The sequence below is a fragment of the Typopeltis vanoorti genome, chromosome 7, assembly GCF_054136105.1.
Source record: "Typopeltis vanoorti isolate ZY-2024b chromosome 7, IOZ_Tvanoo_1.0, whole genome shotgun sequence".
NCBI classification, from domain to species: Eukaryota; Metazoa; Arthropoda; class Arachnida; order Uropygi; family Thelyphonidae; genus Typopeltis; species Typopeltis vanoorti.
This window is the reverse complement of record NC_143555.1, coordinates 12,001,147-12,029,139: the sequence shown is the minus strand read 5'-3', so window position 1 is coordinate 12,029,139 and position 27,993 is coordinate 12,001,147. Positions and strand designations below refer to the sequence as shown.

The 27,993-nt window shown below is 35.8% G+C and overlaps 1 protein-coding gene across 1 annotated transcript in view; it reads right to left on the bottom strand.

Annotated features, from left to right (window-relative positions):
* Positions 1-16,006: 16,006 nt before the first annotated feature.
* Positions 16,007-27,993, bottom strand: part of LOC150104484 (RIMS-binding protein 2-like) — a 635,427-nt gene continuing 623,440 nt past the window's right edge. Inside the window, exon 17 of the mRNA XM_090395563.1 lies at positions 16,007-16,237. Coding sequence (XP_090251689.1) covers positions 16,007-16,237 — 231 coding nt within the window. The remainder of the gene's footprint in view (positions 16,238-27,993) is intronic.

Genomic DNA, 27,993 nt, shown 5'->3' with positions numbered 1-27,993 from the left:
AAATGCGCTAAATTCCAGTCACACTTCCTATCATTATATACACATAGACATCACTCACCTTCCTCACCCTTTGCCTGTAATAATAATAATAATTGATTTCATTAGTCATCCACTTTACATCAAAACATTATCTTTTTTCACTTGAGGTATGTAATTTACAAAGAGTGCTAATAAATATTTCTTCACTAGCTCCACTATGCTGGTGATATCTCTCACTTCCAATTCTTCCACCCATGGAACTGACATCACTCACCTTCCTCACCCTTTGCCTGTAATAATAATAATAATTGATTTCATTAGTCATCCACTTTACATCAAAACATTATCTTTTTTCACTTGAGGTATGTAATTTACAAAGAGTGCTAATAAATATTTCTTCACTAGCTCCACTATGCTGGTGATATCTCTCACTTCCAATTCTTCCACCCATGGAACTGACATCACTCACCTTCCTCACCCTTTGCCTGTAATAATAATAATAATTGATTTCATTAGTCATCCACTTTACATCAAAACATTATCTTTTTTCACTTGAGGTATGTAATTTACAAAGAGTGCTAATAAATATTTCTTCACTAGCTCCACTATGCTGGTGATATCTCTCACTTCCAATTCTTCCACCCATGGAACTGACATCACTCACCTTCCTCACCCTTTGCCTGTAATAATAATAATAATTGATTTCATTAGTCATCCACCGGCCCCGTTGAAGTCCTTTGGAGTCCTTAGACTTAGACTTCTGAGTACTGAGCCACCGTAGCTCAGTTGGTATAGATGAAGCCCTTTGGTGAGAAAGACCTAGGTTTGATTCCCATCTATGACATGAGGAATCTTTATCTGGTCTCTTTCAATTTAAGGTGAGTTAGCTGTTCTCATATGGAGGTAGAGGGTTTTTTTTCCCGGAAACTTGGATTTTTTGTCCCTCAGAACAGGCAAACCGGCCCCGTGAACACACAATGGATCTACAGTCAAAAATACATACTTAGCAGTCCCTCATTGGAGGGCACAACCTCAACTGGTCCTAATGGGGATGGATGGCAAAAACTAGGGGGAACCCCACATGACAAATAAACTTCTGAGTACCCCTCCCTCTCTCCAAGCATCCTATCCTCACTTGACCTTCATTTATCCAATCAACACCATCCTTCAAATGCGCTAAATTCCAGTCACACTTCCTATCATTATATACACATAGACATCACTCACCTTCCTCACCCTTGATCACACTACTCATATTTCTCTGTCACCAACTCATTTCTTATGCAATACTGATATTGATATCATTCAGCTCTCCCTATTGTCTACATTTTATGCACATGCTCTCTGCCCCCTCCCCCTCAGATGCATATGTGCTGCAATACACACACACACACATGAAATATATTAAAAATATCTACTTATTATTATTATCATCTCAGGGGCTTACATTGATGAGTCCGGGCACGGCAAACCCGAGATACTTGAACTAGACCTGATCTTACTTGATCTTACTTACTACAATATACACTTGGTATATCATATCCCTAGACTGGTTCTTCTACTCTTCTTTCCTCTACTCTCTCTTACTCTCCCCCCCCCCCCCAGTGCTATCACAGCAATTTGAGGGCAAGTGGGTGACTCTTTCCTCTCGAACTGTAGTCTCCACTATCTATTAAAAAAAAGCAAGCCTAGTTGAAGTGGCAGCCCCACCACTAGGATACCTATCATCATGCTAGTAATTTGACATAGGGAAACAGATGTTACTTTCAAGTCTCAACGAAATCCAAACCAAACAGAAAACATGAGGAAAAGACTGTGAACTGGAAAAGGTTAGAAACTTTGGAAAAAGAAAAATATGGTGAAATGCTACATGGAACATTAGAAGAAGAATTAGATAAAATTTTAAATGAAGAAAATAAAGAAATTGCAGTTCTTACAGAAACAAAAAAGAAACTTAAGTGCAAAAGCTGGTGTAATGATTTGGATCCATAAATCAATTAAAGCAAGTATCCCCACATGTCACACGGGAGACCTGGGTTCATTTCCCTGCCGAGGAGGATACTTTTTGCCAGCCTGGCTGACCGAGTGGTTAGCGAGGCTGCGGGTTCAAATCCCGCCATGGGCATGGATGTTTGTGATTGTCTGTGGAAATACTAGTGGTGATGGTCAGCGGTAGATGGAGTTGATGTAGTTGCGGTCAGTTGGTGGATTGTGAGTGGTGGAAGCAAAGTTGAAGAGTGGATGCCCTCCCTCGATGAGTCTTTGGACTCCCTGGAGGTGAAAAATAATAATAATAAAAAGCAAAAATAACTCATTATATATACTGGAATGAAAGAATATTAGAAGTGTGATTAAAATTAAATAAAGAAAATTTAATAGTTGTTGTAGTTCATGTCCCAAAAGAAGGAAAAGAAGAAGAAAATTACTTTCACAAACAGTTACAAGGAATATATGAAAAATTAAATAAAACAGACAACATAATTATAGCTGGAGATTTTAATGCCAGAATATGAATGAAAAAAAATATAATAATGATATAAAAAAAATTGGAGAACTAACAGTAAACAAAAATGGAAAGTGACTCATTGATTATATAATATATAATAATTTAAAATTAATGAATGCATTCTCCAAACATAAAAATATACATAAATATACGTGGTGTGCAAGAGGACAAAAATCAATAATAGACTACTTTATAGCAAATGAAAAAGCAGCAAACATCTTCCTAGATGTTAAAGTCAGAAGAGAGCTAGAAATCGACACAGATCTCTATTTAGTGTAGGAAAAATTATGGTTTCCAGCAAATTGGTTACAAAAAATAAGAAAAAATAAACAAATTAGAGAAACAAAATCTAATTACAAAGTAAGACTACTAAATGATTCAAGTATAAGAAATTTATATCAACAGATAATTAATAAATACTTAGAAAATGAAGACATCGAAAAAGAATGGAAAAATAAAAAAGAAATCATTGAATCAGCAGCATATGCAAGTCTAGCAACACACAAAAAATATCATAAAAATAAAAAAATTACATTAATGGGCCAATGAAATAAAAACACTAATTGAAAATAAAAAGCTGGCTTTAAAAGGGTTAAGTAGCAAAAAACAAGAAGATGAAATTGAATATAAAAAAAGATGAGCAATAGCCAAAAGATAAACCAGACAAAGAGAAAGCTGGGATAAATTTGTATCATATCTAGAAATTGACTATATGTCAATTTCTAGATAAGACCCAATGTGTATAAAACACTAAAACACATCAAGGCAGATATAAAAGAACGTTGCAAATATAAATTGCAAAGTATTATTATTATTATTATCACCCAAGACCTCATGGAGTCAAAGACTCATCTAGGAGGCCTTTTTATCACACACACATCTCATCATACCATGCTTTGAACACATTCAAACTCCCTGCAGACACCACACTCTCAGGCATGGCATTCCAATCATTCACAACTCTGCACGAAAAAAACCTGCCTCTCACTACTCACACCTTCTTTATACACTTTCCAGGGATGACCTCTGGTTCTCAACTGATCTCCCACTATTTTCTATAGAACTTCTCCAGCATTGATCCTATAACAACCCCTTACTAACTTGTAGGTCTCTATCATATCTCCCCTCTTCCTCCTGTCCACCAGACTCTGTAAATTGCATCTTCTCAATCTTTCCCCATACTCGACATTCTAGAGGTCAGAAACTACCTTAGTCAGTCTCCTTTGGACATTTTCCAACATCTCTTCATCCTTCTGAAAACCCGGTGACCAAATCTGGGCACAATAGTCCATGTGTGGCCTAATCAAAGCCTTATACAACGGAACAAGAATCTCCCCTACTTCTCCACATCCAGAAGCCTTTGTGTTGTCTTCACAATTTTGGCGATGTGTCCACTAAATTTTAGATCCTTATCCACTATCACCCCCAGATCTCTTATTTCCTCTACCTCCAATAATATATTCTCACCAAGCATAAATTCTGCATCCCATCTTTGTTTTCCAAATTTTAAAACCTTATATTTTGCAACATTGAATTCACATCCCCATTTCCATGCCCAATCACTCAATTTATTGAAGTCTTCCTGCAAGGTCACAACATCCTCACTACTCTTCATGGTTCGTCCCAGCTTTAGATCATCTACAAACAACTAAAATCTACATCCAAATCTTCACCTATATCATTAACATACAAGTTAAACAGTAATCGCCCTGAGGCACTCTGCTAGTGACTTTCCTCGGCATCGCTCCCCCATACACAACTTGTTGATACCTATCAGACAGCCAGTCTCCAATCCAATGCACCAGTCTAATATCCAACCCCATCTGCTCCACTTTGACTATCAATTTTTCATGAGGTACTTTATCAAAAGCTTTTGCGAAATCCAAGTATATCACTGTGTATCCTTCTCCTCTGTCCAAGGAAGCAGTCACTTTATTGTAATAAGTAAGTAGATTACTAAAACATGACCTCCCTTTAGCAAATCCATGCTGTCCATCAAAGATGATACCATTGTTGTCAGCTCAACTCTGGATCCTAGTTCTCACAAGCTTCTCCAACAACTTAACCACAACACCTGACACACCTCCTTTATGAAGTGGCAAAATCTTGCCCTCCTTCCACTCACTCCTTAGAGACTTGTCCGAGTGCAAGACTCGTATTAAAAAAAATGTCAATGTCAAGACAGGTATCAACTCCCTGGCACATTCCTTCAGAATACGTGGCGATATATTATCAAGTCCCACATCCTTATTAACATCTAGTTTACTCAACTCCCCATACACCTCTTGCTCACTTACAGTCAGTCTCTCCTCCCCATCATCTACTGCTCTCAATCTCTCCATGAAGTCACATTCACAAGATTGAAAGACCTGTATGAACTGATCATTAAGTATCCACCACACATTCCGCAACAGCTGTCTTTATACCATTTTCTCCAATCAATGTCATCCTTCCATAATCATTCTTTCTTTTGCTGGCTACACATCAAAAGAACTCCTTAGGATTCTATTTGGCTTCATTAGCTAACTGCTGTTCATACCTCTCTTTAAATACCCTCACCAACCAGTCACCCTCCTTGCATGGTCTTTGTAGCCTCACGGAATTGGTTATTTCCACTTTGCTTATGCTGCCTCCACAATGCCCTCTTTCTCTGTATCTCATGCTTAATCTCTTTATTCATCCATCTCACACCTACTTAATTTAACCTTCTTACCCTTGGAATATATTTAGACATTGCATCTACTAGATAGTTTTTGAAAATCCCCCAAGCTGCATTGATCTCTTTTCCAGCTAACTCCTCATTCCAAACTACACCCGCAAGCTGTCTCCTGAGTTCTTCATAATCACCCCCCCCCTTGTAGTTCCACATATACCCTTTTCTCATAGAGATCCTCACACTGCTGGCAACTACCTCATGGTCACGTTTACCAATTGGTTGATGATTTGACACCTAATTTATAATTACATCCTCTGATGAGATGACCAAATTCAAGACCCTGAATCCTCCCATGCCCTCTATTACATACTGTCTGCGGTAGTTATCCCTCAAAAACTCAAGAAATTCATTTTCTTCACTTCCAGTTGCTATCTCATCATTCCATTCTATATTGCCATAATTAAAATCGCCCATAAATATCACCCTTTTCTTATTTGCTTGGCTAATTTGATTATACATTTCATTATCACCACCACCCACATTTCCTGGTTAATAACAACATCCAACCAAGTATTTGATTCCATTCACCTCTATCTCACACCATACTGCCTCAAAACCACTGGTGCATCTCTACTTTGTATGGACATAACTGTTTCTCTATCATCAATAGCACTCCCCCTCCCTTTTTACCCTTTCTATCCTCACAAATTATTTAAAATATATTTAAAAGAATTCTTGGATTACTTTACAGATCTTTGAACAGATGAATGAAAGGTGGTTGAACCATGGAATGCATTGCCTGATAGAGTGGTGAGAGCGAGAACGGTCAATGAGTTTAAGAAGTGGTATGATAGACTTTGTGTTTCTTAGAAGGGACCTCCTGCGATGAGTATTAATAGACTTAGTGTTTCCTAGGAAGGACCTCCCGTGATGAGTCTTTTGACTCCATGGAGGCCTGAATAATAATAATAATAATAATAATAACATTAAAAAAAATTACACCAAAAACTTACAAAATGCTTTAAATGATATGATAAAAAATGAAATAATTAAAGGATGAACTAAGTAAAATATAAAATGGCAAATAAGTAGGAGAAGATGTGATAAATGCTGAACTGTATAAAGTTGCTGGAAAAAAATTTCATCAGGGATTATTAAAATTTTTAAATAAAATATATACAAATGGACAAATACCAATAGAATGGAATACAAGTATAGTAATATTTGTTTTATCCCCTATATTTAAAAAAGGGGATAAAACAAAATCTGCTAATTACAGAGGTATTAGGGGCTTACATTCAAGGTTATGGACATGGTAAACCCGAGATAACCGAGCTAGACCTGATCTTACTTCCTACAATATACACTTGGAATATCATATCTGTATAGACTGGTCTTCTACTCTTCTTTCCTCTACTCTTTGTTACAATCTTGTAGCATGTATATGCTACAAAATATATAGTAGAATATTTAATGAAAAATTGAAAATATATAGTGAAACAATTCAAATACAAACTCATTTAAGAAAAACAAACTACATTAGAGCCTACCAGTTTCGCCAGCAAACTGTCTGGCTTTTTCAAGGCATTTACGGAGACATAAAAACTAGTAAATGCAAATTGAAAGGAACATAAAAACCGGTGAAAACCTCAACTGAAATCACGGTGCAATCTTAAACAGTTCGTGGAAAAACCTGAGCCTCTCTCTCTAAATCAATCTGAACTACAGCTAGCCAGTAATCACATTACACATTTACAACAAACAAGCATGTGTGATAATGAATAAGAACAATAAGTCCTCTCTGTCACGCGAACGTGTAACGTTAGCTACTAGTTGGTTTACAACGTTTTTTATGTTCCTTTCAATTTGCATTTACTAGTTTTTATGTCTCCTTAAACGCCTTGAAAAAGCCAGACAATTTGCTGGCGAAACTGGTAGGCTCTAATGTAGTTTGTTTTTCATAAATGGTCAGTAATTAATAAATAAGTTTGTATTTGAATTATATAAACGACCAAATATGTTTAGTTTATATAGTGAAAAAATATTATTAGAATGTCAAAATGGATTTAGAAAAGGTCACTTGACAATGGATGCAGCTTTGTGTTTAAAAGTACTTATAGAAAAAAGAAGAGAATTTAATTTAGAAACTCATCTTTTGTTTATCGATTACAAAAAGTCATTTGACAAAGTAAAGAGATATATACTGTTTCATATATTACCAAGAGGGTCGCGCGAGCCCTTTTTTAAATTTTTCTCAAATTTGCGAGCCCCTTGTTCTTCTTGTTTACTTTTTTATTTTTTCAAAAACAATTTTTTTTTAAACATGTTAAGCGACAAACTCATACGGTAACCTAACAAAAATGAGTCTATTCGGCAGTGTCTAGATTATTTGGAATTATTATTTCAACTCCTCTATAACGAATGCGCCCAAGTTTGAAAATAAAATAAGCGCATGCACTATCTTTACCCTTCTTGTAGCCAATCGTATGGTGAAACTAGTAGCCAATCAAATGTTTTGTGAAAGATTATAAAAGATTTCATTCTTATTATATTTTGATAGTTAAAAAATGTTTTTCTTGTGTAAGATAAATTAACAAAGTTGATTGTATGCAAATATTTCATGTGTAGATCATGAAATGTTTGTTGAAAAATGATAGCTTTTAGAGGCTGATTGGCCTCTCATACTTTTTGATTGGAATTTGTACACAAGCTGTATTAATAAAGTTTTTGTGTGAAATACAGCTTTTTTTTTTTTTTTTTTTCTCAATGATGCACGAGCCCTTTGTTAAAATTTCCATAGCTCACCACTGAATATATCTAATATTTTACTACATACAATATTGAATACATACAAAGATAATGAAATAAATGAAAAAATGTGTGAAAAAGCAATCTATAAACTAAGGGGTAAGACAGGGATGCCCTCTGTCTCCAACACTTTTCAATATTTATATTAATGAAATATTAATTATGGACCCACTCCCATGGACCCCTGGCTGGATCTATCCTCTCCTCCTTCTACTTTGAGGAAGATCCACTTACTTTAATCTTTCCTATAAGGCCTTATCAGCCAACTCTTCTTACTTTATGACCCTTATGCTATTAGAGTACTCGAGGGCCATGGGGTCTTTTCATTTCTGGCCTTACAACTATGCCGTCTCTATAAATCTTACTATATTTCCTCCATAATCTACTCTTTCCCCTTCAATATACCCTATTCCTCCTATGGGTTTAAATTCGGAAGAAGGCTAGTTCAGAAGCCTTAAGGTAGCAGCCCTACCACTGAACTATTCCATCGTCAGACTAGTCCCCTGACATGGAGAACATAATCCTACTTGTAAGCTGACAGAAAAATATAATCGGATTGAATCTATGGGAAACGACCCTGGAATGGAAAAGGGAAAAGAAAAATGGAAGTGACAAAATATAATACACATAGCAAACTGGAATGTAAGAGGAATAGCATATAAAGAAATAGAATTAGACCAGTTATTAAATGAAAGAAATTTTAAAATAGCAGTAATCACTGAAACAAAAAAGAAATTAAAAGGAACTATGAGAATTGAAAATTTTAATGTGATATACAGTGGGGTATATCACATTAAAATTAAAATAAGACTCAACGTGGGAGGTCCTTCCTAAAAGCACAAAGTCTATCAAGACTCATCGAGGGGAGGTCCCCCCCCTCAAGAAACACAAAGTCTATCATACCACTCCTTAAACTCATTCACCATTCTCGCTCTCACCACTCCATCAGGCAATGCATTCCATGGTTCAACCACCCTCCATGAAAAGAAACCACTCCTCACCCTCTTGCTCATCATTTCCTTTTGTAACTTCCGGGGATGGCCTCTTGTCATCACTCCTTCCCGTTCAACCAAGCATAAAAAGAACCCCCCCAGTGTCAACCCTGTAACCACCTTTCAACAGTTTAAAATTCTCAATCATATCACGTCTCCTTCTATCCACCAAACTCTGCAGTCCACATTCCCTCAGCCGATCCTCATAACTAACATTGAACAGTCCTGAAACCATCTTTGTTATCCGCCTTTGTACCATTTCAAAAAGTTAATTTATCCCCTTCAAATCCCGAGGACAAATCTGAGAACAATAGTCTAAGTGGGCCTGATCAGAGTTTTATACAACGGAATGATAACTGTTTTATCTCTGCAGGTCAGTGTCCTTCTCATTATTGCAGCAATCCTCTGTGTTACCTTCACCACCTTTGCAATATGTCCCCTAAATTTCAGGTTTCTATCAATCATCAACCCCAGATCTCTTGTCTTCCCTACTTCCTCCAGTATAACTCCTCAAATAGAGAATACAGCATCCCATCGATGTTTCCCAAACCTCAAGACCTTACATTTTGCTGCATTAAATCAAAACCCCCCATTCATTTGCCCATCTATCTAGCTTATTCAAATCCTCTTGCAAGGCTACCACATCATCTGCACTATTACTAATAATCCTTCCCAGCTTCGCATCATCCGCAAACAACTGAATATCCCCTTGCAATCCACTTGCAATTGCACTGACAATGTCACTGATATAAAGGTTAAACAATAGAGGTTCCCAGTACTGAGTCCTGTGGGACCCACTTGTAACCCTCTGCCTCCTTGAAACTGCCCCATCATACACAACTCTATGATACCTATTGGACAGCCAATCCTGAATCCAGTTGACCAATCTGACATCCAGACCCATGTGCTGTAACTTAAATATCAGCTTATCAGCACCCTATCAAATGCCTTCGCTAAGTCAAAGAAAATGGCAGTATATGCCTTTCATCATCTAATAATCTTGTAACTTTATTATAAAAGGCTAGCATATTGCTAAAACAAGAGCGCCCCTTCACAAATCCATGTTGACTCTCACAGATAACATTACCCTCATCTGCCCAATGTTGTATATGGTCCTTCACTGCTTTCTCCAAGATCTTAACAACTACTGATGACACACAAACTGGCCTATAATTAGATACTTCCAGTCTACTACCGCCCTTATGCAATGGCACTATCTTACCTTCCTTCCATTCCATGGGCACCTTTCCCACAGCCAGATTTTTCATTGAAAAGCCAGGTCAAAGGCACTGTCAGTTCCCTAGCACATTCTCTCAAACTCTTGGTGAAATACCATCCAGTCCCACAGCTTTACTGATATTCAGAGTACTCAGTATTTGAAACACACACTCTCCTCCTGTACCTCTAAACCTCGAACCTGCCCTATCCCTTTAGTATTAAAACTGACTCTTCCAGGATGAAATACTTCAATAAAGTGTTCCACTACTGGCCACATAGCTAAAAAATTCCCTAGGATTTTCTTTGGATCTTAGGGCCAATCTCCTCTCATATTTCAGTTTCGCCTTCCTTACCATACTAGTCTGGCGTGTGTCTTATATTCTTAATGCATCTGCTCTTCACCTGTCTCCTTATATCTCTTCCATAGCCTCTTTTTTACATGCAATTCCTGTTTAATATTGTTTGTCATCCATTTTACTCCAAATTGTGTCCTCTTCTTCACTCATTGTATACAACTTACCATTGCTGCTAACAAATATTCTTTCACAATTTTCCATGCACTAATGATATCCCATCCTTCCAATTCCTCCCTCCATGAAATTTCCCCAAGTTGACGTCTTAGACTATTATATTCACCTGCCTTATAATTCCACATACGTTCCCGTCTCTTTGATACTCCTGCATGTCTATTCATTTTCCAAGTCAAAACCGTATGGTCACTCTCTCCAACTGGTGGGAGAGATGTCATCTCAGTTATTATCAACTCTTCTGATGCTATAACCAAATTCAAAACTCTTGAACCTCTTGTGCCCTTTATTACATGTTGCCTAAGACATTTGTCCCTCAAGAATTCTAGAAATTCCATTCCCTTATTGCTATATGCATCTTCCTCTCCCCAGTTTATACTACTGTAGTTAAAATCTCCCATGATAATGTTAAAAAAATTAACTGTTTCAATCGTTTTTTTGGCATCATCATTTACAACAAGATTTAAAGAATGAGATGCACAAGGTACCAAAAAGGCTCTAGGATTTATATTCCTAATTTTGTTCTGCATTGCTTGCCATGCATATTGGCCATTATCATACCCTTGTCCATGCATATTTTGAATATCAACTCATAATCTATCAAGAGTCCACCTAAAAGATAATTACATAAACCTTCCGCTGTAGTGTCTGAAACTGGATAAAATCCAAGAAATAATTCTTGAATTGCAACGTCAGAAGTGTCAATATTTACTATTCTTACTAGAAATGATATCTGTTCAATGTGACTGGCATCTGGAGTTCAGTCGAGAATTATAGAAAAATACTTTGCTTTTTTACAAATTCCTTAATTTTTGATTTAATGGCGTTTGCTAAAACTGATATAATTTCGTTTTGAAAAGAATGGCCTAAGTAATGGGGGTCTACGATTTCTAGAATTTTGAGATTCTGTTATGTTATTTACATTCTGTGAAATAATAGGGTCAAATTTTGCCAACATTTCTACGGCCTTTAAAAAATTTCCATTATTTGCTTCACATAATTTATTATTTGTACCTCTGAAAGCTAAACACTGCCCTGCTAAAAATTGTACAATTGCAATGATTCTTTTGATGATGGCTTGCCATCATCTTTTTTCAGATTCAAAATACTGTTGTTCTTTATCAATTGTACAATTGTTGTCAAGGCGTGTTTTTAATTCATACCACTTTTTACAATTTTGCATATGTTCTACACTCGTTTCATGTCATGATAAATTAGTGGCCAAATGTCGCCAATCTAAAAACCCCTGACTATCTGTTAATTTGTTTTTCTATAAAGCAAACAGCTTACAACAAAAACAAAATACACTATTGGATTTTTCAGACTAGATTAACCAAATTCTTTGAACTTTTTCACCATTAGGTGAGAGTCTTACAAACTATGATGTGGAAAATGATCTTCCGTTGTTATCTTTAATATAGTTTATATTTTGAGGTGTTACAGGTCTCTTATGAATTATGAGTTCTAATAACTGATAGATAACTATTAACAATAGATAGCCAGGTACAAGGATCCCCTAAATCACATTTTGTCGTGAATTCCGCACAATTACCAGAAGGCCTACTTTGTAAATTATCCCCACAACTTGATTTCAGCATTGACTCTTCCTCCTGGCACAGTTCCAAACAAAATTCAAACTTTTCATTTGATTTTTCACGTTCCACTTTGATTTTGCCCTTACTGTCTGGAAAAGTTTCTGAAGTGATTGATGTTGTTGAGTTATCTTTGTCTAACTTTGCATATTTCAGTATGGATCCTCATAATTTTTCCTTTTCCTTATCACTTTCATTCTTTCTTTTGCGATAAAAAACACCAGACAGACATTTAGTTTTCCTTTCCGACATATCTAAACATATAATAAAAAACATTAATAATAATGTATTAATTATATGAAGAGCGAAAGGCTTCAATTTGGCGACATAATAGGGTCAAATTTGGAAACAATATGGATGTAATATCCCTTAACTTAAATAAGTTTATGTCGCTGAATTGAAGCCTTTGGCACTTCATATAATTAATAGTTTATTAGGACACCTTCTTGGCAATTCTCATAGTAGGGTATATGTAAGTTCTGTTTGCTACAAACTTAGTATTTCTAGGTCTACCTACTCACTGATGAGACCTCAATAAAGGTTGAAACCGGTCTGGGTAGTGACCTTCTCTCACTCATAATGTAAAACAATAATACAGCTCCTAGGAGCTGGGTTTCACATTATGGGGGAATATCAAGAATAGTGATCGGAGCTTGCTCCACCCTTACCATGAGTTGCCTCAGTGCTGCACTCCCTAAAGGGTCAGTTGTAACACTATCCAGGTATTTGTTTACGCTTGGACTCGCCAAACTTTATATAGTTTCTATATTTGGCTATGAAACAATATGGATGTAATATCCCTTAACTTAAGTTAATAATAATGGTAATAATAATAAGCACAAATTATTTTTTCTGTTTTTGAATGAATAAATAAATGTTGTAATGACCCAAACTGACTTAAGCCTTTCTGTACAGGTTCCGAAAAAAAACTCTGATCTGTCTGTCTGTCTGTCAGGCCTATCTGAAAGACGGTGGTATATTTTATAACATGTACTAGAAAAAAAAACAAAAAATTGTAATCCCATTTTTTTTCCCAATTGTGTATTTTTAGTAGCAAAAAACTAGGCCAAAACTATGGTTCACTTGAATGAACATTCCTTGTTAAGTGAGGTTTTTAAAGAGATAGAGAATGAAATCCAAAGAAGATATTTCTAAGTTAGCACCGCTATAAGTTTTAACAATGTTACGTTCCTATTTCATCGCCAATATTTTAAAATTAACTATAGGCTATATCGAATTTATTCCATCGGCAGCCCTAGAGATTTGGCTGCCTGCGTGCACGCACACCCTGCACATCTATTAGAACCGGCCCTGTATTCGTAAACCATTCTAAAATTGATTAAAAATTCATTGGATAAATGGTTCTCAAGTTTAGAAATAGCATAAATAATATCTTGTTCTGGAATGAAAGCAAGCGAAGTGATCATTTTTGAATTTCAAGCAAATTGCGCATCAGAATTGTATCTGATTAAAAGTTTGCATGAAGCTAAATGCTTACGAAGATTTTGTACAAGATGAAAAAAAGCAACCATTTATGTTAGCTTGCAGAAATACTATATGTAAAGTTTGATGAATGGCAATTTCATAATCAACATTTATATTTTCGGGATCAAGTAATGGCCACATTTCATGTATCATATATAATAATTATGTGTATGCAGGCGTAGACTTCTGTGGCTAATTGGTTCAAAAGATATATTACACCACATTTTTTATTATTCAGTTATACAAAATACTGAAATAATAGTTCCCGACAAGTTTCGTAAATCGTAGGATTTACATCTTCAGGGGGTAAATAGTATAACTTAAAGTTTAAACAAGAGAATTAATAAATACAAATCATAACCATCTGGCTATTCATAAACTCAAATAACAGAATGCAGATATAAAACGTTATTGACGTTGAACAATACTGGATGATGTCACGTGTTCTTGTTCTCGTTCATACATTCCGAGCTCAGATTGAGGTATTTTTTTTATTTGAGCTGACCACACTTGATGGAGAAGTAAACCTTGGTTTTTATTGCATTGGGTTGAGTTTTTCAGCATATTAGCAGCTGCTTTACATTTTCTTATATAACTTGTTTTCTATGTATGACATCGTCGTTTTTTACCAGAGTACATCGTGTCCAGTGGAAGTGGTATGGAAAGCAACACCTGTTTTTTGTTCTCTTTTGTATTGTACGTCTTTTTGGTGTTCAGCCATGCGTATTTCTCCAGATCTTCCTGTCTGTCCTACGTAGCAAATCCCGCAAGAGCAATGGATTTTGTAGACTTGGTTTTTTAAGAGGATGATGAGGTGGTTTTGGTGGATGTAGGAATCTTTAGATTTTTTCCATAGGAAGGAAGGCTACTTTTATGTTGTGTTTGTTCATTAATTTGGCTAGCTTATCTGTAACATTTTTGATATAAGGAAGCGAGATTGAGTCAGCTGAGGCACGGCTGTTGCTGTTACCCCTCAGATGAGATATGAGCAAACGAGTAGCTTTGCTCGGTGGTGGGGTAAGCCTACCACGGTGTAGAGTTCTGAGAGTTCTTCTCAGTGGCAGGGTGAGCTAGTTACTGAGGGGAGCAATGCTGAGTTTTTGGAGTTTGACCTGTACTTGAACATTCAATAAAGGTTGAAACTGGTCTGAGTAGTGGCCCTTCCCTTAATGTATAGCATTATATATAGTATAAGGAGATGTGCTTTGCATTATGGGAGATACTGAGACAAGGAGTGATGAGAGCTTGGCCCACCTTTACCACGAGTTGCCTCAGACCTGAAGATACTTTAGGTGCAAACTTTGTTTGCTTACACTTGGATAAAGGATTAAACTAAATTTATTATATTTAAGAGATTTTCAGAGAATGGAGGAGGACAGGGGCAGATCAAGAGGACATCCTTTGAAACCATATAAAGAGGGTGTGAACAAAAGAGATGAGGAGCATGTTATTTGAACTGAGAGTAGCTGATGAGTGGAATACATTACTTGGGAGTGTGGTAACACTGAATGAGTTTAAGGCATGGTTTGAAAAATTTTAGGTGTAGTGGTGGAAATCTTCTGCAATATATATTTTTTGACCCCACGTAGAGGTCTTGCGCTAATAACCTCAGTTTGTTACTTGGAAAGAGTTTTAGTTTTTATTAAAACATTTTAATAGGACTTAAATGTGCAAAATTATACTACTCCACAGCATAAATTAGTTATACAATGAAGTGCTATTTAGATTTTGCAACTTCTTATGGAATCTACTAATTTTGCTAATGCATTTTCTCTTCTGATCTCATGATGCATAAAAATTTGGAAATTAGTGTTTTTGATCCATCTAACATAAGAAGTTGCAAAATCTATTTCAAATCACAGTACATTTAATAATTATTGAAATCTGTTGACAATGAAGGGTTCAGTTTAATAATAATAATAATAATATCATGTAATTATGGGTCCATAAAACGTTGTACTAGAAGTATTCATGTTTGAATCAGCAGTCTAGTTTTATTTTTATTACTATTATTAAAAGAACTAGACTTGCATGGAGTCAGAAGATCCATTTCAGAGATTTCACTTGACCGATGTATTTATCATATCGTAAGCTCATTTCATTCATACATATCCTGGCAACACATTCCATTCATCTATCTCTTCATTTAAAAATCTACACCTCAAATTATTCTTAATTTAAAAATTAAAAACAAAAAAATACTAGTATAATGAGGCATTTATATAACATTGTATACAGAAATTTCAGACTCTTGTAAGTAGCATTGTTCTGTTCTGACCTGATGATTGACTCATGTTTCCCACACATATGGGTACCCTCTGCATTCTTGTCTTGCTACTGTTAGGAGGCACTTCAGTAAGAAAGTTGGAAGGAACCAGGCCCCGTAAGCCATTTAATTCTCCCATAAAAAATCCATCTTCATCCATCTCGCCATATACATAAAGAACATCTCCTGTGTTGAAGGCTAATTCCATCTTTAAAAAAAGTTGGAAAAATAACAACAAAGAATATAATTTTTAAAATATTTTTTTACAATAATCATTTAGTGATATCATTCATGTTGACTGAAATAATATACCAGTAAGTGTTTTACAACAGTCTGCATGAATAATAAAATGAGCAACAATGATTCACCTTAGATGTATAGGTGTTGGTGTGCAAATTGTAATATTTTGCAAATTGAATGTTTTCTAGGGACAGACAGAAAGTTTTCAAGTAACAGTTGGCTTGCATCAAGGGTCAGCATTAAGTCCATTTCTGTTTAACATTATGATGGAGGTGGTGACGGAGGAGGTGAGAGAAGATGCGCCTTGAACAATGTTGTATGCAGATGACATCTTGCTGTGTGCAGATTCAAGAGAAGAAGTACTGGAGAAAAGTACTGGAAGAGAGAGGTATGAGACTGAGCAGAAGTAAGACAGAGTGTATGTGTGGCACAGTGGGTGGCGGCCAGGAGACAGACCTGGAGCTGGAAGGAAATGTCATCAGGAAGGTGAGGGACTTTAGATAGTTAGGTTCAACAGTGGAAGAAGATGGAGGAGCTGAGAAGGAAATGGGATGCAGGATACAAGCTGGTTGGAGGAACTGGAGGGAGATGGCTGGAGTGCTATGCGATAAGAGGGTGCCGATCAATCTGAAAGGCAAAATCTATAGGATAGTAGTGAGGCCAGCTATGACATATGCTATAGAAACTGTGGCCCTGAGGAAAAATAACATCAGCAGGATGGAAGTAGCAGAGATGAGAATGCTTAGGTGGATGTGCAGTGTGACCAGAAAGGATCGTCTGAGAAATGACTATGTCAGGGGAACAGTGAAAGTTACGAACTTAGGAGCGAAGATAGAGGAGGCAAGGTCGAGATGGGTTGGTCATGTGATGAGGAGGGAGGACAAATATGTGGAAAGAAGGGTCATGCAGATGGATGTGCAAGGAAGGAGGAAGCATGGGCAGCCAAAGAAGAGATGGAGAGAGCTGGTAGAAGAGGACTTGAGGATGAAGAACTTGGATGTGGTGACAGCCCAAGACAGGAGGATGTGGAGGAAACTCATCATCAACAGTGACCCCACTAAGTAGGAGAAGCTGCAGAAGAAGAAGAAGAGAATGTTTTATTGCATCATCCTCTATGTACAGCGTGGTTATGCAGTTTTCTATATATATAGGATGTTGCATAAAACATTAATAGATTTGTATCATTGATTAAATTATTATTATTATTATTTTCTTCCATGTTAACCTGGTAACACCTTCTGATCAACTATGACTAGAATGTGTTGTTATGCAAGGAGTGTTAAGGATTTTAAGATTCAGTATGATAACTATGTTGTCAGTTGAACGAACCTCCGAAGATGAGTTTGATTGACTCCATGGAGGAGACAATAATAATAATAATGTCTCAATCATATCTCCTCTCCTCTCATATTATTCATAGGGACTTTAAAAATTACATGCCCTCAATTTGTCTTCACACTCTGTAACCTGTCTAACATATCCTTGCAACAATTACAACCAGATGACCAAATCTGGGTACGATAATCCATATGAGGCTCAATCAATGTCTTATACAATGAAATGATAGCTGCTTTATTTTTGAATGGCAAGGGACTCTGCATCATTACCATCAATATCAATGAGGCAGAAGGTTACAAGTGGGGTTTCACAGGGCTCAGTACTGGCACCTATATTGTTTAACCTTTATATCAATGACATTGTCCATGGATTGCAAGGGGATATTCAGTTGTTTGCAGATGATGCGAAGCTGGGAAGGGTTATTAGTAATAGTGCAGATGTGGTAGCCCTGCAAGAGGATTTGAATAAGCTAGATATGCAAATGAATGGGGATGGTGGTTTAATGCAGCAAAATGTAAGGTCTTGAGGTTTGGGAAATATCGATGGGATGCTGCATACTGTATTGGAGGAGCTGTACTGGAGAAAGTATGGGAGACAAGAGATGTGGGATTGATGATTGATAGAAACCTGAAATTTAGAGCACATATTGCAAAGGTAGTGAAGGTAACACAGAGGATTGGTGCAATAATGAGAAGGACACTGACCTGCAGAGATAAAAGGGTTATCATTCCATTGTATAAGACTTTTATACAACGGAATGAGACAACCATACTTAGACTATTATTCTCAGATCTGGTCCCCAGGATTTGAAGGGAATAAATTAACTGTGGAAAGGGTACACAGGCCGATAACAAAGATGGTGTCAGGACTGTACAATGTTAGTTATGAGGATCGGCTGAGGGAGTGTGGACTGCAGAGTTTGGTGGATAGAAGAAGGAGAGGTCATATATGATTGAGACTTAAAATGTTGAGAGGTGGTTACAGGGTTGACACTTTGAAGTTCTTTTGCTTGGTTGAACAGCAGGAAGGAGTCATGACAAGGGGCTATCCCTGGAAGTTACGAAAGGAAACTGTGAGAAAGAGGGTGAGGAGTGGTTTCTTTGCATGGAGGGTGGTTGAACCTGGAATGCATTGCCTGATGGACTGGTGAGAGTGAGAGCGGTCAATGCGTTTAAGGAGTAGTATGATAGACTTTGTGTTTCCTAGGAGGGAACTGTCTTGATAGACTTGTGTTTCTTAGAAATGACCTCCTGCGGTGTGTCTTTTGACTCCACGGAGGCCTGAATAATAAAATTAATTATTACTATCTGATGAGACAACTTTGTAATTTGTGTAATGTGGTCCCTGAACTTTAGATCCTTGTTTATTACCAGTCTCAGATCTCTCATCTTCTATACCTCCATCAAAGTTTTCTCACCAGATGTTTACTTTCCATCCCATCATAGCATTTCATAAAGAATTTTTGACACAATTCTTCTCTTATAGAAAAAATTTCTGTCTAATATTACAGCTCTCTTTGCCCACATACTACGTTCCTGTTACTTTGTGTGACAAAATAATTTTTGCCTACAAAAAGAAGGTACAACAATGGGGCTCACCACTATTCCCCTCCAATTGCTAACTTTCATATTAAGCTTTTGAGCAAGATTCCTTTACTTTAAAACCTACACTTTGGATAAATATTAGATATGTTGACAATGTTTTCGTTATCTGGCCACATGGCCCTTAAACTTTAACACCTTCCTCAGCCACCTGAACATACAACATGAGCACATATAATATACTATTGAAATTGAAAATCAAAACTCACTTCCCTTCCTGTATACACTAGTCACATGTCTTCCCTCAGGCAGTCTACCACAAGCCTACACATACCGGCCAATATATACATGCTAACTCTTATCACCACCCTTTAGAAAAACTTGGAGTCATTAAAACCTTCAAAAACATAGCTATAACAATTTGCTCTAATGAACAAGCTCTTAAACAAGAATTACACATTATTAACAACATATTTACAAATAATGACTAATAAATGTAAATAAAAATACCATCAATAAAGTTCTTCATATAACATAGATTACAGTAAAACCATAGCTATTCTATACATTAAAGGGTTATCAAATAAAATAAAATACCTCTTAGCCAACCTGAGGTATAACCAGTGGTGAGCTATGGAAATTTTAACAAAGGGCTCGCATTGTTGAGCAAAAAAAAAAAAAAAAAAAAAGCCGTATTTCACACAAAAACTTTTATTAATAGATTGTGTACAAATGCCAATCAAAAAGTATGAGGGGGGACAATCAACCTGTAGAGGCTTTCATTTTTAAACAAATAATTCATGATCTAAACATGAAATATTTGCACACAATGATCTGTGTTAATTTATCTTACATAAGAAAAACATTTCTTAACTATCAAATATAATAAGAATAAAATCTTTTATAATCACACACATGCAATAGTCCACATTTTTTATAAACAAAATAAATTTGTTTTGTTTGCGATAGAAGTTTTTATGACAAACAATCTATAAATAATAAATAAATATTATCTAATTGAAATACATTATATTTCTCTTTTGTTTTTATACTTCAAGTGACAATCAACGGTACCAATCAAGGGGCATTATTTTATAGTCCTATTTATTTATATGTGATTACCAAAAGTGTCTTCTTATTTGTAAAATGGTAGTAACAGTAACTATAATATTTTATTTAATAAAATCACTTTCGAGACGATGAGACGATTTTACATAAAAAAAAAACTCACTGTCTTGTGCACATTTACCGAAAAAAACTCACTCCTTTACAGGTTAACATTTACAAACAATTACTTTAAGGAAATATTTATGAGAACAGCTGCCACACCTTATTTCCTTCCTCCTTCATGTTTTGTGTTCTTCTAGGAGGTTCTATAGCCGAGCGTTGATTTTCTAGAAAAGATTTGACATAGGGATTCGGATTAAATTCATTCAAGGGTTTCCCATTTATACATATTGTCATTAAATCCGAAATATGTTTTATAGTGAGAGAAGATCCTTTTGTTGTTATGATATTATTCATCACACTAAAAGCTTGTTCGGCTTGAGCATTACAAACGGCAATTGTTGCCATAATCACTTTGGCTTTTTTCACCGTGCTGGGAATTTTGTTTTGTAACTTTCCAGTCAAAGCCATTTCCACTAAATCTCTAAAATCATTAATTTTAATTTCATATTTCAAAATAAAATTTAAAGATTTTATTCTCTTTTCTCCTAACCATGTACACGTAACATCTTCCATATTTCAGGATAACATACATTTAAAATGTTTTTCAGTTCTTTATCTTCCAGATCCTCATAATTTTCATTTTTAAGTTTAAAATGACTTTGCTGCATTAATCTATCCTTTAAAGGCATTATAAGAGAATTTAGTAATGTTTCTCTCGGTAGTTTGTGAAATTTGATTTTGCTTTCAATTGCTATTCCTTCAAATTCTTTTGATTTTAACATGGTATCAATTTTAGATTCATAAGAACCTACAGAATTTTTTAAATCATTAATTGCATTAATTGTTCACATGATTAAGGAGTTAGCCCTTATAATACTTATATTATGACTTTGTAGAGCTTCTGACAAATGATAATTCCTGTAGGATATCAATCGTTAATGCTAGATCTTTTAAAAATTCCAAATTGAGAAGTTGGTTTAAAAAGCCCTCATATTTATCGTTCGATGAAAAATGCTTGCATAAAGCTGGGTAATTTCTCCACACAGCAAGAGCCGTTCGTACACTACAAGCTGCCCATCATGGGCCAAACACACGGCCGATCTTTAAAATTTCGATACCAAGGTCTTTTGCAATCATATTTAATTCTAATTGATTTTTTGCTGATTGATGATAAAAAGAATATAATTTATCCATAAATATTTCAAAATGATTTATTTCATTAATGTTTTTTATCGAATCGTCTAATGCTAATTGTAAACAATGAGCTATGCAATGACAAATCACAATGTTGGGAAATTTTTGTAAAAGTTTGATTGCAACACCTAATTTGTTTCCTAACATTACACTAGTTCCATCAGAACAAAATGCAATGAGATGATTTTTTAAATAGTTATCAGAAAAATCCATATGAATTTAAAGTAGCAATTATAGTAGCACGTGTACATTCTGCGGTGGTATTTTCTAGTTCTACAAGATCTACAAAAATCATACATGGTTCAGTAAGCTCGACTTGTATGTGAATAACTAAAACACTTTATTATTATTACTATTATCCAGGGCTCCATGGAGTCAAAAGACTCATCGTGGGAGGTCATTTTTAGGAAACACGAAGTTTATCATACCACTCCTTGAACCCATTTACCGTTCCTGCTTTAACCACTCTCTCAGGCAATGCATTCCAAAGTTCAACCACCCTCCACGCAAAGAAACCACTCCTCACCCTCTTGCGCACAGCCACCTTTTGTAACTTCCAGGGATGGCCCCTTGTCATCGCTCCTTCTCACCATTCCACCAAGTGAAAGAACTCTCCAATCTCTACCCTGTAACTGCCTCTCAACGATAATATCACCTCTCGTTCTTCTATCCACCGAACTCTGCAGTCCACATTCCCTCAGTCGATCCTCATAACTCATATTGTACAGTCCTGAAACCATTTTCGATAATGTTGTCGATTCATCTGCTATTATAGAAATTTTGCAATTTTTTTCTATTAATTTGGAGAATATTTCTAATTTTATTTGTGTAGAAATATGTTCAACTATTTTAATTCCTGAGAATCTAGAATGCAATGATAATCCTACCATTTTTAATTTGCAGCTCGATTAAATCTGCTAAATCAGACATTGGTTGGTTTCTCTTCACCAAACTATAAACAGAATTAAAAATTTTTGAAGTTATCAAAATTTCTTTTTCATTTAGTTTGTCAATCATTGGTAATATAGATTTGCTACATTCTTCATTTATTTTTATGATTTTATTATGAGCAAATGATTCATTATGTTTGGATAACTTTTTATGCAAAGATGCAGTTCTTGAGTCTGTAGTATTTCCATTCAGTTCTGTTTTCATTTCTACCCATTCCTTTGATAGGTGACAACTTTTTTCTCCTTCAACACCTAAGTTTTTATATTTTGAGCAAACACAACATCCTAATTTACCATTTTTAACTTCTAACCACTTATACTGCGTTTTGAAATACAATGCTTGCTTCTTGTTCCAGCAATCAGGTAAATGATTTTATTTTTCTCCTCCAACTTGTTGCATATTCATTGAATCAATGTGCATATTATCTTCAACTTCATTTTCAACTGCAGTAGAATCAGCAGAATCACTTTTCATTATTTTTTGTTTCCCAAAACAATTTAATAAATTTGACTGTCTTTTCATGTTTCATGGGTAAAAATACTTTCACAATTATAAAAATAAAATTTGCTGAATATACAGTTTTTAAATTTATTATTATTTTTAAATTTTAAACACAAATAATTGTTATACATCAGTGTACTAATGAACACAGAACTTCCCGTGGAACAACCCGTTGATCACAGTTTAAAGAACATTTGATGGGCTAATGGTTTTACCATACGATTGGCTACCAGAAGGGAGAAGGGTAGGTAAAGACAGCGCATACGCTTATTTTTTGTTCAAACTTGGCGCATTCGTTATTGAGGAGTTGAAACAATAATTCCAAATAATCTATACCAGCATTTCTCAACCTTTCTAAGCCCAAGCACCAGTAAAATGCCTAAAACAATTCTATGAACCACTAAGTTACAGAGGCGTCGCTGGGGGAGGGGGGGGGCAATCCACCCAGGGAGGCAATTTTTTGACGTTTAGAAATCTTGCCATACCATCTATAAAACAGCAACTGAGTGATGAAATAGACTTCGACAATGTCATCGACGATTTTGCAAATAGAAAAGCAAGAAAAATAACATTTTAGAATTTATTATTATTATTATTATTTGACACCTCCAAGGAGTTCATAGACTCATCGAGGAAGGGCACCTACTCTACAGCTCTTTCTCCACCAACCGACCGAAACTACACCAACGTTATCTACTGCTGATTACCCCACTGGTATTTCCACAGACAATCACAAACATCCATGCCCACGGTGGGATTCGAACCTGCAGTCTTTTGGCGGGAGAGCGGATACGCTAACCACTCGGCCAGCCAGGCAGGCTGGCCGAGTGATTAGCGTATCTGCTAATTAAATGTTGGCATTAAAGTTTTACTTAAAAAATAAACGTAGTGTTTTTAATTTATTTTCCTATACGTCGTTTTGACTTTTTGTAATTTTTTTAAAAACTTATGTAGGAATTACCAACATTTCGGAAAAACTGTGCCATTTATAACATAATAAATCTAAAAGCATGTTTTGAATACATATGGAAACATAATTAATTAAATTGGAAGTAAACTATTAAAAGTGTATCATCATTGAATAATGTTTTAATTTTTATTAAACAAATAAATAATATTATATAATTATGCTACTACTTACAACAGTTCATAACACAAAACACATTGAGGTTTCTGTTCACTTTCATCTCCACACTAAATAAACCCAAATTCCAAATATGAACTGTTATATTTCGTACTGTATTTTTTCTTTGAACTACTTATTTCTTCTACTTTAATAGTATCAGATTTACTCGCCGTTACAACACGTGTATCACAAATACGGTTAGCATCACCTGTTTCGTTTGCCCATCTTTTCACAGTCCTGGCCTTCGTAGTGCAATTGGAAGAACGACGGTACATTGCGCCCTTCGATTAAAATAGTCCTAGGTTCGATTCTCGTCGCGATGGGAGAAATCTTCTGGACGATTTTCAGTCGAAGGTGAGTTAGCTGATCTCATATGGAGGTAACAGGGTTTTTTCCTCCCGGAAACTCGGGTTTTTCATCCCGCATGCAGACAAATCGGCCCTGCAGAACATACGCAATTTACAGACATAGCATCTAGTTGTGGTGGTGGTGGTGGAGGAGGTGGGTGGTAGATAGCATTGATGGAGATGATTCATAGTAGAGGTTTGGTGTAGTGGTTGTGACAGTTGTAGGTGTCCTCCTGCGATGAGTCTTTGGACTCCTTGGAGGTGTCAGGAATAATAATAATAATAATAGTTCTAAGCCATTTTTCCATTATTAAAAAAAGTTTTCGAAAAATATATAAATACTGGCATTAACTCAGGACACACTTTCTCCAAATATCACTTAGCACTTCTGAAGATATACTGAACCTTAGTTGAAGGAGGGAAACCTTCAATAATAAAAATCAATAAACAAACAATTGGTTGAAATGTGGATAACACATGTTCACTTCAAATTTTACAAAACAGCAAGGGAAGGAGGAAGCAGTAAAACTATATTGTTGTTCACTTCACCCCTCTTATTATTCATCATTCTGCAGCTACAAATTTAGTGGCAGAATGACGAATAATAAAAGAGGGGTGAAGTGAACAACAATATAATTTTATTGCTTCTGCCATTGAACATTCTGTTTGTTGGTTTTTTTAAGTTTCAATTTGATTTCAATAATTTTTACTTACTTATTCAATTTTAATTTGTTTGGTTTGGATAATTAAAAAAAATTTTTTTTTTAATTAATTTAAGTCTGCCTGCAGACCATAGGTTTAGAATTATGTTTTTTTTTTTTTTTTGAAAAAAATAAAAAAGTAAATAAGAACAAGGGGCTCACACGAGTCCCTTATAGCTCACCACTAGGTATAACCATATCCATTGCACATGTAACTTACCTTATATTGGTGAAACTGGATGCACAATTCATATCCATAAAATTCCCAAAAATTAGGGATTTTTATGCCACCGTTATGCCCGGTCTTTCCTTTTCTGCAACACATCAGTTATTTGCTTCATTGTTCCACCAGGAAAGCATGTTTTGTGCACTTTATTTGTAATAACAACTCCCCCATACAATAATATACGACTATCCTTTGACTCTTTCTTCATAATACTAACTTCCTCCTTCTCATTATCATCAGCCAATCTCTTCTTTAGATGTTTACTATCCTCTTCCACATGTTTCATTTTGCTTTTCATTTTTACTAACTCCTGTCTAAGCTCTTTTACTATGGTTCCAATGCTTGCACCCATTTCTAATCACTCTAATCCAGGGGTTCCCAACCTTGGACCTACAGGTCAGTTTGTTTCCTAGAGCACATTATAAAATACCGATAGGGCGACGGGCACCACTATTTTTTCAAGCAAATTTTTTGAATTCTTTTGTTAAATGAATACATACAAAGTTTACATTATAATCAAATGTTTTATTACTTAAAAGTTTACATTATATAAAAATTTAAATATAAGTTATATAAGTTAGTTAATTTATATAAGTTAGTGTGATCTTTGGCATTGCATTTCATTGTCCAGTGCTTCATAATTAGGAGAAAATGATGATATTCCAGTTCTTAAACTGGAATGAACAACTTCGAATGCGCGTCTACTTTACATTGTATGCGTTTAATACTCATTATGTGTCATTAACACATGCATCATATAGCATGCCATGAATTGTTGCGTGATTATTTCAAACTATATGGCACACGGACGAACAGCGGCGGGCACACACAAATTGGTTGACGGGCGCCATGGTGCCTGCGGGCATAGGGTTGGGAACCCCCTGCTCTAATCTATCAAGACATTTTCCACATACGATAATGCTTTCCTTCTTCTCATCCAAACAGTTCACAAATCTTTCACATTTTTTGGTGCATATATATAGCAATTTTTGCAATACATCCACTGCAAAAAATCCAAGGCAGAGCCAGACTTTATTATTATTATTATTATTTGACACCTCCAGGGAGTCCAAGGACTCCTCGAGGGAGGGCACCTACTCTACACTTCCGTCTCCACCATTCAATCACCAACTGACCGCAATTACACCAATGCCATCTACCACCAACCACCACTGGTATTTTCACAGGCAGTCACAAACATCCATGCCCACGGTGGGATTCGAACCCGCAGCCTTTTGGCTGGAGAGCGGATATGCTAACCACTCGGCCAAGCAGGCTGGCAAGAAAAAATCCATCGAGCCAGAGACCTATGGATGCCTGTAAGTACCTGTACAGTCCACCACTCTACCAACTGAGCTATTGATGGTTGGTTCAACTGTCAATAGACTTTCACACAAAAGCCTTCTGTGTCACTGACATATGTTTCTTTATGGACGCCATTTTCAGAAAGAGAAGCAGTATGAACAAACAAGTAGCAAAACACAATATAAATAACAAAAAATTTCAACAACAACAACAACACTGAAGGATACTTGTATCTAAACTGAAAAAATGCAGCACAATTCGCGATAAAAAGCCACACTACACACTAATTAAAAACATTTTTCTTTAGAACATCTCAAATTTACCGCTATGTTCACTCATGACACTTTTGTAGGTATTTCTTTCACATTTCATATCATACTTCTTTTCACCACACTGCATAAAAATTGTTCATATGTTTTTTGAGTTATTGTGATTTTTTTCTTTGTTCCTTAATTTAGGGAAATCAGTGTATAATGTGTTTAGGAGTGACAGGGAGAATAAAATGGGGGGGGGGGGGGGGAGTGTTACTGATGATAGCTGATGAGCTGCTGAGATATTTATGAGAATAGGACTGGTGGTGGGAGGAGTAGGGGCCGTACATGGAAGCTGGGCAAGAGTGTGGGTAGCAAGGGTGATAGAGCTAGGTTTTTTACTTGCAGAGTGGTGAATGAGTGGAATAAGCTGCCGGAGTCTGTTGTGGGTGCCATAACTGTAAATGAGTTCAAGGCGAAGTATGATAGATACTGTGTGAATGTCGAATAGTTGTTCTTGACATGATGTTAGGGCTTCCCTCGATTAGTCTTTGGACTCCTTGGAGTTGCCCGTAATAACAATAATAATAATGTTAATGAAGGCAAAAGGTAGAAATCTCAGTAACAGAGGAGATAGTTGAATTAATGAGTGAGCATCCTGGTGGAAGTGACGTAGTGATGTGAAGAAGACTGATATTAAAATAGGGGTATACGAACTGCAGGGTTTTTTATTTTTTATTTTATGTGATTCTCTCACAGCAAGTCAGAAACAATAGCATCATGTACTGATGGCATTGTAACTTACCTTATCAAATAATGAATTAACTACAAAAATACATAGATTCATAAATTTAATAGAGATGAATGAAGAGATATCCTCAGAACGGAAAGCATCACTGATCATATCAATATATATATATATATATATATTTTTTTTTTTTTTAAAAAAAAAAAGAATTGAATGACTAGAACTGAGATTTAAGTAAAAAGGTTTTAATATAAAAACACGACTAGTTTCAGCTTGTAACAGCCTTCATCAGGTGACATCATAAAAGAAAGAAAAAAGAAAAAAC